The following is an 11,419-nucleotide window of genomic DNA, read 5'->3' as shown; positions in this document are numbered from 1 at the left end:
TTAGATTCGCCAATTCGCATGTTTGCTTTGGCTCTTTCTATCATTCTCTTAGTTTTAGCCCTGTCGAGCGTGCGCAACTTTTATTTCACAGACTGTGTTTATCATCTGATTGGTTAATACCTGGTTCGCGCGCGCAAACTTGAAGATTCTGCGGCCACGCATAGGAACGTCATAAGAGCCTTTAAACTTCTCGATAAAGAAAACAGAAAAGCAAGGATCTTTTATCCAACACTTTTGAATTTAATGCGCCGCAAGCGGTTAATACTTTGCCATGTTAACATTTCCCCGCCTACAAGTTTCCAAAGATACTGCGTCAGAGACTCTGCCTCGGCTTGTTTCGGACAGGAGAAAAAAGGTAAATCAGTCTGTTGAGAAAACCAAAAAAGATTAAAAGCGCCAGAATCCTGAAAAAGTGCGTAGTCCTACAGGCGACATAATGGCCTTCTCACAGTTTAAATATCGATCGAAAAAATCCCCAAACAATTTACTAACATGATCGTGTTTGTAACTCATTATGTCAATCTGACTGAAGAGGTTAGCACCCAGTTCAGTTATGGTGATCTTTTGAGTAAGGCACAAAATTGTTTTAGAAGATGATTCAATGAATGTTCTTACTTAAATCTATAGTAACTGATTACTTCTACTTAAATATCTCAAATGTTTATCTACGAGTGGATCAATGAAATAGTTTTTAGCTTTTTGCTCATATCAATCTAACACCTTACTGGATGTCAAGTTTCCGAAGACAAGAAGCGTCACTTATCCTTGGCACCCAATAATTCTGCCTTCAAAAGTTGCTTTTACGTTTTCCCCTCCCCTTTTAACCACCCCTTCCTCTGTCTCCAAAAGAATTTTATTTCTCCCACATGTACAGCTGTAATTCTATTTTTGTGTCGTCTCAGATTTCGCGAGTGGGAAAAGTGTTTCCCAAAAAATCTCTTCAAGGGAAAGTCGACGGAAAACTCGATTTTCATTGCGTTGGCTTAGAGAAGGATAAAAATGTTTCCCTTCCATCCGTGGACAACGAGAAAGCATCGAGCAGTCTTGGGACTGAAGAACGGAGACGTTCAATTGCGCAGGAGCCTGATGAAGGAGATGAGGTAACAGCAAGGAACGATAGGGAGTTTAGCAACGACGGCGAGAACGGCAACGAGAACGTCTTGTAAGAACATAAACTCTCGTTATTGCGATCACTTCACAACTTTTCCAAGCTTTTTAATATGACAAAGATGTGGCAGTCCCTCAGGAATGAAACCGGTATTAGCGGCTCTTAATTTAGGGGAGAAAAATAAAAATTTATCTCCAAGTGCTAACGTTCTCCATAACACCTCAAACTTGATTATTTCACGTTTTTACTTTGCTGACGACGGCAAAGAAATGGACAAAAATGAAAAACGCACGTGCAGAGCGTGCAAAGCTATTATTTTTGCCCACTGAATATGCAAATTTGTGACGTTCTCGTTACCGTCGCCGTTGTCGTTGCTAAAGCTCCCTATCGATGACGGCCACGGCTACGGCAACGACAACACCACATAGCCATAATATTTAACAACTATTCACAGCACCGGAGGTGGCTCGTGGTGGATATTTACCTCGCAGATTTGCGGCTCGGTAAATATTCACTACTAGTCACGGACACTGAGGTGGAAAGTTGTTTTAGTGAGATAACATAAGACGAATAGATGATTTTAACTCATATTTATTCCAGCATACGATGATTTCAATACTTCGGGCGCCATTCCCGTTCGATACTCGGAGTTTGAGTAACCAATCAGAACGCGCCTAATATTCGTTAACTTGTCGGAAATACTCGTGGTGCACGTTCAACACGAATTTCCGTGCATTTCGTTTCCGTACTCCACAAAACAACAGAGTGAATTCACCAAATTTGAGGTTTTGACGACTATGACAACGTGATCATACAACAATGAACCATTCATTTTTGCGGCTTTAAAAACCATTCGCACCCATCCAGTTATACTGGATAGTTCGCCCGAGTTGTAGAACGTAAACAAGATTGAATAATCGCGAAATACGTTCGATAGCGCTAAGTTGTAATTTGCCAGGTGATCTGGTGACGTAATTTGGAGAACTGGGAAGAAAAATTTTAACGCCGTATCCCATAACCACGCGCGGCCTTAAGTGTTGTTTTCAAACTCCCTGCAGTATTGCTATCGCCAAAACTCAACAGATCATTACGTGTCTACCACATTGCCTGTTACTGAATGAACATTCAAGTAGACCCAACAAGATCTAACCTCGCCTCTGCCATGTTGAATTCGAAAATAAAGCCGCGCGCGGTTGTGGGATACGGCGTTAGAATTTTTCTCCCCAGTCCTCCGAATTACGTCACCAGATCACCTTGGTGAAGTAACGTTTTCATTGACGTTGCCTTTGTCGTCGCTTAAACTCCCTAGTAAGTCACTGAACAGTTGTTGTTAAAAAAGTTATAAAGCGGTTTTTCAATTGAGTTTCGTAAAACAAATACCAAAGTAATTACTTCGACCAATCACAGCAAGTGCAAAGAGCGCAATGAACCAATCCAAATTCGTAGTAATTCCACGTAACTTGCTCAAAGCGCGGGAAAAATCGCACGTGCAAGTGGCGATTGGTTTTGGTTTTCCTTCTGATTGGTTGATAAACTGGCGCGAGCAATCACTAAGCGTGGCAATTGCAATCGCTTAATTACTCTGGAAAGTCATTTGAAAACTACTCTAACGGTCTTCATCAATAGCATGAAGACGGAGAGACAACCTTTCTAGGCTTTCTAAGTAAACTAATAGCTTGAGACTTGAACAAAATATATATTTATAAGAAAAAAAAAACACAAACAGGGGAGAGCCGATATATATTATGCAATTTTCTATATTATTATTAATATATTTTTAATTTAAAAGTTTTTATAATCATTTTAATACACTTAGATATATCAATACTTGTTCTAAAGGGTCTGGGTCAGACCGATTCAGATGAACAACCTCAGGTGTAAGTTCATCAAAGGATTTGCATTTAGAGCTGTGGCTGTTGTTCTTTGATAGACCTTGTTTCTTTAATCTTGCAATGATCATTGGTTCTTCCTGACGCTGGGATATCAAAATGACCCCACTTGTGCCCTATGTCATGTTCCAAGCATAGACCAAGAACAAGAACTTGTGAGATGTAGGAGGTTTTCACGTGACGTCATTGCCGCCATGTTAGTAGACGATAACAAAAGATGTCTCGTCTCTTTTGTCGTCCACCAGAAGTCGTACATTTCTCCATTGTTATTGGTGTCTCTAGAGGTTGGTTGAAAATGAACGTCATATTTGTTATTTATAAAGTCGACTTTTTACTTTAAGGATAAACGAGAATTGTGCAACCTTCAGTTACCGGAATTACCCAGCATTCTTGGCAGTCGTCGTGGCAGTGTCACTCTCTCTCCCAGTCCCGACGCTAATGACAGGCTGGACTTACTAGTCAAAGGCGAAGCTCGCAAGGATACTCAGGGTGCCCCAGAAGGTGTTGAAATGCCGGTTGACTTACCACTGGAGGAGGTATCGGCACCAGGATTTTTAATTTCATTTTTGTTAACACAATAGGCCATTTCCGAGTTCATGCCTTCCTCCTCTTCAAAGCGAGTGTAAGTGCGAAGTTTTTGTGATGGTAATTAGTTCTACTTTACATATGAATGAAAACGATTTTTCATAACAAAAACTTCGCACTTAGACTCGCTTTGAAGACGAGGCAGACATGAACTCGGAAATGGCCTATTAGAATGAAGTGTCTAGAATGTTAAGGCTACGTTGACGAGATAAGTACGGTTGAGTGCAATGTCAGCTTTATTCAACTTAGTTATCATGCTGTGTAGCATGCAATAGGTAGGTAACGGGTATATCACGAGGTTTACAAGGACGTCTGTGACCGTTGTTTTACAGGGACACGATTGCAAATGCACACACAATGAACACTAGCTAGAGTAACATAGTAGCATATAAACACAGAGAGAAAGTTAGACAACTGGGTTAAGAGTAGACAGACACAAGGAGGGGGAGGGAGGGGAGGGAAAGAAGAACGGGAAGATAGATCAAAGCATAATTGAGGATGACGATGATATGATGATGATGATGATGATGAAGTTAGCTGTAGCATATGGTGGATCTTCCTCTGTTTGTAGTTGTTCATTAGTTGCTTTTGTGATTAGCCCTTCGTTTGGTAGACAAATCAACTTGTGAGCGGCAAATGGATAGACAGTCCTCCTAGATAAAGACAAAAAATTTACAGCTTTTCATTCCTGTGGACTATTTTAATTTCTCCCAGCCTGAAAGCACGGCCATTTTTCTTACGACAGGTTATGAGATCCAATCTTGAGCCACTCATCGACACACTGTTTGAGGAAGATGAACTGTTTCTGCAAGATTTCGAAGGAGAGGGACTCGATCGAATACTGTTCATTCGCAAGATGGGTATTTATGTTGAGGTCAGAGCAATGTCTTACCTTATACATTTAGCAGGTTCCAGAATCTTCTACTAGCAGACGAGAGGGTATTGTTGGGGTCATAAAGGCGGAATTAACAGGAAGTGGGGGAATGGGGAGGGGGTAGCTTTTCTTGTGATAGAGGAACTTTTATTTTGCAAGTGTGTCTTTTTTTGGTAATATTCCCGGTAAATAAGCCATCACACGAAAACACCGTCATAGGTGAGAACAGGGGTGCAACTCCATAAAATCTGAAATCACCCGGGATAAGGCATCTTAAAGTTTTTCAGAAAAATGGACATAAAGAGTGGAAGGCTAAGCAGTCTTCTCGGTTTGCTCAAAAGCTCAAGAGTAGTCATTTCCCTTTTGCAGATAAAAACTAAAGAGTATATTCCTGGGATTTTTTGCACTCCCTTATTCCACTGTCCTCGATGTAAAGAACATTGGATGGAATTCGGAACAGTACCTCAAAACTGCCAGTTTGCACGACAGCCAACCCGTGGGCCTGCGATACATTTGGCCAAAAACAAGAAACCTCGCTTTGGAGTCAGGGGACGAAAAAAACCCCGAAGACTAGGGTTTGTAGATTTTAGTACTGTTATGTGGATTGTACATATGTTAACGGGATATGAAATTGAAAATTTATGTTGAGGATAAGACGAAGGGGTGACTATTTTAATGACGATGGTGATCATATGATGTGCAAAATAACGATGTTACAGCAATGCAACCCCGTTCCCCAGGCGTTAAGATGAGAGACCCTGGGAACGAGGTTGACAGCAATGACCATCATAGGTGTAATATTGGTGGTAATGATATTAAGTGATGATGATGATGATGATGATGATGATGATGATGATGATAAGTGTTGTGGCTGATTACAGAGAAATTGAAAATAGATAATAATATCATCAACAATAGGGATAACAAAAACATTGACTGTAATGACGATGATAGTTACACGCCTCGTCCTTAGGTGTTTCCTTTCGAGCGCGAAACGCGAGTGACTGGTGACGAGGCGCGAGATCCCAACGTCCTTTGCGCGCAGAGAGAGAGAGAGAGTGAGACTTCTGGGAACGAGACAGGCTTGTTATGACGTTAAAAATACCGTCGATGATATTGATGAACATGACATGATGACGACGACGATGACGACGAAAAGATCGGTTACAATAGCCACAGCAATGAGATTCTTTACGAACGACGACACCAAACGCTAGGTGTAAAAAAGTGTGCGTTGCCATTGTAAACGTTGGAGTTTCCAGGAGCTCATCAAGAGAAGCCTCTATATCCACCAATTCCTTGAGTCAACCCTTTCCCGAGTATATTTATTTTTAGGAACAGGTTTTTCCCGCGGGAAGTATCATATTTCCCCTGAGTTTGAGACAGCTCTGTTTTGATTGGCTTTTACAACAGTGGGTGTGCTGGATCTTCTAAGGGAGGCGTTCTATAATTAAATAAATCTACTCTGGGAAGGGTTGACTTCTAGGCCAAGTGTGGCAGATAGAAGCTACCCTTGATAAGCTCCTAAGGTTCAGAATGACATCATCATCGACATCGGCGACGATGATGACAGAGAGGATATTGATTTGTTTTCAGATAAGACTCTCGTATCGAGTACCTTATCAGAAAACTGGCGAATCAACACCCCCTCACCCTTAATCCTTGAGAATCTTTTGCAATATTTTATTTATTCGTTTCTCCCAGGGACATAAAAGAGGGTTATGTGGTGTCCGGAAGTGGAACTGTTCTTAACGAATTTGCCGAGGATAAATTCGAAGACCCTGCCGACCGCCCTATGGCTCACTCAAGCATGGAAAACTTAGCACTGCCAAGTGAGTATCTGATATCGGATGACGTAAATCTTGAAGACGTTGGTCTTTCGCGGATCGACGTTACCACGATTGTTGAAGCTTTTAAGGAAGGCGGCGACTCGCAGAACTTTGATAAAGAAACGTACGTCACAAATCTAGCAGAAGCACTGGGTCTCGATGTGGATAAATTGATGGAAACGTTTGAAGAAGTCGTGAGTGTGAAACAAGCGCGCTTGGAAACGTATGTCCGAGAAATGGCAGTGGCTTTATGTGTCGACGTAACAAGAATGGCAGAAGCATTTAAGAAAGTTTCTAAGGAAGAGGCTTTCAAGGAGGAAAACTTTGCGAAAACTATGGAGGCAGAAGTAGGCATTGACTCAACGAAGATTATCCAAGCTTTTGAAGAAGTCGTCAGTGCGAAGAAGAAGGTACGCATTGAGGCATATTCCCAAGATATAGCAGCAGCTCTTGGTGTCGACTTGACTAAGGTGAAAGAAGCGTTTGAGAATATTGCTCATCTAAAAAATCTTGACGAAGAATCTCTTGCGAAAGCTATGGCAGCAGAAATGGGTATTGACTCGACCAAGATTATGCAAACCTTTGAGGAAGTAGTCAGTGCGAAGAAGAAGGTACGCATTGAGGGATATTCCCAAGATATAGCAGCAGCTCTTGGTGTCGACTTGACTACGGTGAAAGAGGCGTTTGAGAATATTGCTCATCTAAAAAATCTCGACGAAGAATCTCTTGCGAAAGCTATGGCAGCAGAAATGGGTATTGACTCGACCAAGATTATGCAAGCCTTTGAGGAAGTAGTCAGTGCGAGGAAGGAGCGCAAAGAGACATATTCCCAAGATATAGCAGCAGCTCTTGGTGTTAACTTGACTACTGTGAAAGAAACGTTTGAGAAAGTTGCTCATCTACAAGATCTTGACGAGGAATCCCTTGTGAGAGCTATGGCAGCAGAAATGGGTATTGACTCGACTACAATAAGGGAAGCTTTAAAGAAAGTCGCCACAGAACAAAACTTAGATGAAGAAGCGTACGCTGATATTATAAAAACAACTGTGGGTTTTGAAGACATTCCTTACAATGATGTGAGTACTTATGTTACTGAGAACATCGATGACTTAAAAGCAGTATTGGCAAGTTGTACAACGAGCGCAAATGTCGAATCATTTGTGAAATTAACCTTGAACTCCAACATCTTGAAAAACATGACAGTGAAAGATTTACCCGAGCGCATAAAAGAAAAAATACTATCATTGTTGCGTTCACAAAGAGAGTCAACACAAAAGCGAGCTTTGTTGAAGGAGAAAGGGCCAACAGGTGCTGACAATTCAGATGGAAGTGACGCGAGAAAAGAACTGTGTGGCAAAGGCATCGAAACTGGTATGACTTCAAACTTTCATTGTTATTCATACTAAAGCTGTGTTCACACTCAACGTTGATTATGATCAACTGAAGTATAATTCAGGCTATCATACTGCATATGATTTTATTCAATTATGGTTCTGTTCACATTTGCGAAAATTCAAATAAAACAGGCGGGGTAACCTCGTAGTGTGAGACAAATTGGCGCCGTATCGCGCAGCTACCACGATTATCAGCAGCAAAAGAGAACCAAGGATGGCTACCGAGAATAGAAGAAGACAAATTCAAATTTTCGCTCCATAAAGCGATTAAAAGTTTCGTCTGCTCATACCACCACGTGTTCGCCATTCTGTTCAATTACGCACTGTAATCTCTACTTCAAACAATGGCAATTCGATCATAATCGAGGCCTAATGTGAACACAGCTTAAGTCTTTGTCCGCGTCTGATATGCCGAAACCATCCCCCACCCCCACCCCCACCCCATCCCTTCACCAACCACCACGCACGTAATTGCGGATAAAGACAAATTCATAATTTGATGGCATTTACTGATATCGTTCTTGAAAAAAAGGAAAACAGTCGACGTGTAGATCAAACCTTAAGCACGAGTAGGAGCGCATGACTAGGAGCGTAAAATTTCATTGTATTTGTGGCACGGCTTTTTTAAAGGCCGATCACGGTTATTTTTGGAAAGAAATTTTCCCGCGAAACCAGACCTTTCCAGCTAATCACAAGTCTTGCATGAGAAATAATTACCCGTGGGACTGAGAATGGTCACTCGCACGAAAATAGCTTGATCTGTGTAAATGCCGTTACATAGACCTACAGTAGTATTGGAGTATAGGCCTAGCATCGGCCTAGTATTGGCCTAGTATTGGCATAATATTGGCCTAGTATTAGTATCGGAGATGTAGGCTCCTGGCTGGGCTATTTGATGCTCTTGGCCCAGAAAAATTGAATCACCCTAAACGTTTAAGGAGAAGATGGAGTACAAATTAATCACCGCGTTCAGTAGTCGTCCAATCCCCCATGAAAATGTAGCAGGAACAAAAAACCGGTTTCACATGATGAATTCATTTTTACCCGGGTTAAATTGGTGATACTCATTTTACCTACAATATTGTAGGTTGAATATGCACTCCACCACTCCACCTAGTTTAAAGCAGCTATCTTCCCCCCCCCCCCCCCCCCTTCCCCCCCCCCCCCTTCCCCCCCCCCCCCCCCCCCCCCCCCACTCAGAAAAAAAGGACTCATCATATCTTCTTGTATCATCTTATCGGTTTCTGTATTCATACGCTTATCCATTCAGTCTCAATATTACGACATAGTAAGCGAACAACCAACTGTATTATGCAATTAACGGTATTCGAATAATTAACTCCGAGTTGAACCCTCCAGATCTATAGTCCTGCGTCCTCACCACTACACTACAACGACAAACATACTCAACCAGAAACCCATAAGGGTTGAAACGTGTAACGCGCGTTCACAGCTTTCGAATATTTAGTGAGAACTGATTGGTTGAATGTTTTAGTGCTAAGTACCATTTTTGGAAACCCCTCGCTCTTGTTGTTCCAAATATGGTACTTAGCAAATTGAATATTCATAAGCTTGTTTACCAGCACACAAGGGGCCGTTACACGTTTCAACCCTTATGGGTTTCTGACTCAACCCAATATAGTTTTTTTTGATATTTACTTTTGTATGATAAGTCAATAACCGAAGTTATTCCTACCCTGACCCTAATTTTTCTCTAGGCTTAATTTAGACTCCAACAAACGTTTCTTCAAATTCATCTGAATGAGTATTTAACCTAGGAAAAATGAGGATCACCAATTTAACCAAGGTTAAAATATATTCAACCTGAGAACGGATTTTACCGGCAACACAAGCGCTGTTGAAATATTCCCATTCTTGACTTCAATAGCTGGCGTTAAAAGGGTGGAAAAAGCCATCAGGTTGAAAAGTTCTCGATGTAGACATTACATCAGTAAACACAGTACACAAACATAAAGGCACTAAAATCTCTTTTCACCAATGAAGGCGTCCCAGAAATTACGTGCATTGATGAAAACAACACTGTATTGGATATGGAGGGCTCTCACAAGTCAGGATCATCTAGTGACGTCCTTGCTTCCAAAAAGGTAAGAATGTTACATTTTTAAACGTGTTCATTCATTTCTTTTGTTTGTGTCCTCTAAGCCCCACTATCAAGCTGAATTTTAATAATTTGGTTTTATCAACGGAGTTGATAATGTAAATTGGCCACCGTACAGAAATCCTAAAAGCTGACGTTTCGAGCGTTAGCTCTTCGTCAGGGCGTTAGAGCCCTTCGTTAGCCCTTCGCTCTGACAAAGGGCTAAGGCTCGAAACGTCAGCTTTTAGAATCTCTGTACGGTGGCCAATTTACATTATCAACTCTATTGATAAAACCAAATTTTTGTATACAATTTCCCCACCGACGCAGCACCACAGTTTCTTTAGAAACTACCCCCTTCATGAATTTTAATATATCGAAAGTGGTCTCTTAAGGATGTATTGTATTGTAAGATCATAATGAAGTGAAATACGATAGTCGGGGTTAGCGTAGTCCCGAGAAGGACGTCCCAGAACTTACAGAAATTACTATAAGGAACAATATATATCCGTAATCGCTTAATGAGGATAACAATGTAATATCCAACCTAGTTCCTTTTCACTTAAGACCCAAAGCAAACATCGCTCTAGGAAAAAGAACAAATCCGTGAAGAACAGATCAGAACAACCACCCATCTCTCTTCCAAGCAACAGCTCGGCATTTTCCTCCGCTTTCGACGGTGATGGAGCGGAAGAAACCTGGGGACTGATACGGGCTCCCAGAGTGGGTTCCAGTCGCGCGCATTTGACAGCCTCGCGAACGTCACTGTTCATGCCTGACACGGCACGTGCCCCACACGGGACTGACTCGCGAACCTCGATGCTTGGAAAATATAGCAGAGCAATGGGAAGTGCACGTGGTCGAAAGGATGCGTCGTTTTCCAGTAAGTGGTCGATGGATTTTCTTTTGCAATAAGCCGAGATCGATATATCAATATTCAGGCATGGCTACGAGGCTTTATGGCCAAATTTCACGACTCAGTTCTGTTTTCTTTGTCGCACAAGTCCCAAGGGAGATTTCTTAACAAGATAATCTTCAAATTTAACCAGAAAACCTCGTAGCCATGTGTGAATATTGATATATCGAACGTGGCCTATTAACTGACAGTGACAACAAATTAAATTTCCATAAGAAACCCGAAAAAAGTTAATCGACCAGAAACCCTGATCATGAGAGAATTAATGGGCCTAATACGAATCAGTGAACTATTTTTCGGAAACCCACGCAAAGCCTGGCGTGGCAACAGAGAAAGCTCTATCACCAGTTGTTCTTGCAGATCTGATTGCAGGTCGAATTAACATGTTGCTATCATAACATCTTAAATTATATCTTAAATGAGCTTTATAAGTTAACATATCACTAAGATAAGGTGGCGCTAGGACATGTAAAGCCTTGAAACTTATTAAGATCATTTTAAACATAATCATAAATTAAACGGGTAACCAATAAAGATCTATCATCACAGGAGTTATACGCGAATAGCGCGCCAACAGCCTGGCGGCAGAAGACACAGTTTTCTAAGGGTAAAGCGAACAATATAGCCTTCAACCTTGTAATTGACTGAACATGAACCAAATATTAATGGCTAAAATTTTATCATTGCTTCTGGAGCCTTTTATTATACAATAGGTTTCTTAATTTT

General features: G+C 41.3%; 1 protein-coding gene across 1 annotated transcript in view; it reads left to right on the top strand.

The window, feature by feature from the left end:
• The first annotated feature begins 271 nt into the window (after nucleotides 1-271).
• Nucleotides 272-11,419, top strand: part of LOC138010057 (uncharacterized) — an 11,953-nt gene continuing 805 nt past the window's right edge. The window contains exons 1-8 of the mRNA XM_068857022.1: nucleotides 272-355; nucleotides 903-1,106; nucleotides 3,366-3,533; nucleotides 4,328-4,456; nucleotides 4,826-5,031; nucleotides 6,161-7,656; nucleotides 9,684-9,784; nucleotides 10,345-10,660. Of these exons, the coding sequence (XP_068713123.1) occupies nucleotides 272-355; nucleotides 903-1,106; nucleotides 3,366-3,533; nucleotides 4,328-4,456; nucleotides 4,826-5,031; nucleotides 6,161-7,656; nucleotides 9,684-9,784; nucleotides 10,345-10,660 (2,704 nt within the window). The remainder of the gene's footprint in view (nucleotides 356-902; nucleotides 1,107-3,365; nucleotides 3,534-4,327; nucleotides 4,457-4,825; nucleotides 5,032-6,160; nucleotides 7,657-9,683; nucleotides 9,785-10,344; nucleotides 10,661-11,419) is intronic.

This window comes from Montipora foliosa, chromosome 7, assembly GCF_036669935.1.
Source record: "Montipora foliosa isolate CH-2021 chromosome 7, ASM3666993v2, whole genome shotgun sequence".
Taxonomy (NCBI): Eukaryota; Metazoa; Cnidaria; class Anthozoa; order Scleractinia; family Acroporidae; genus Montipora; species Montipora foliosa.
The sequence above is the reverse complement of the archived record's forward strand: the minus strand, read 5'-3'. Positions and strand labels throughout refer to the sequence as shown.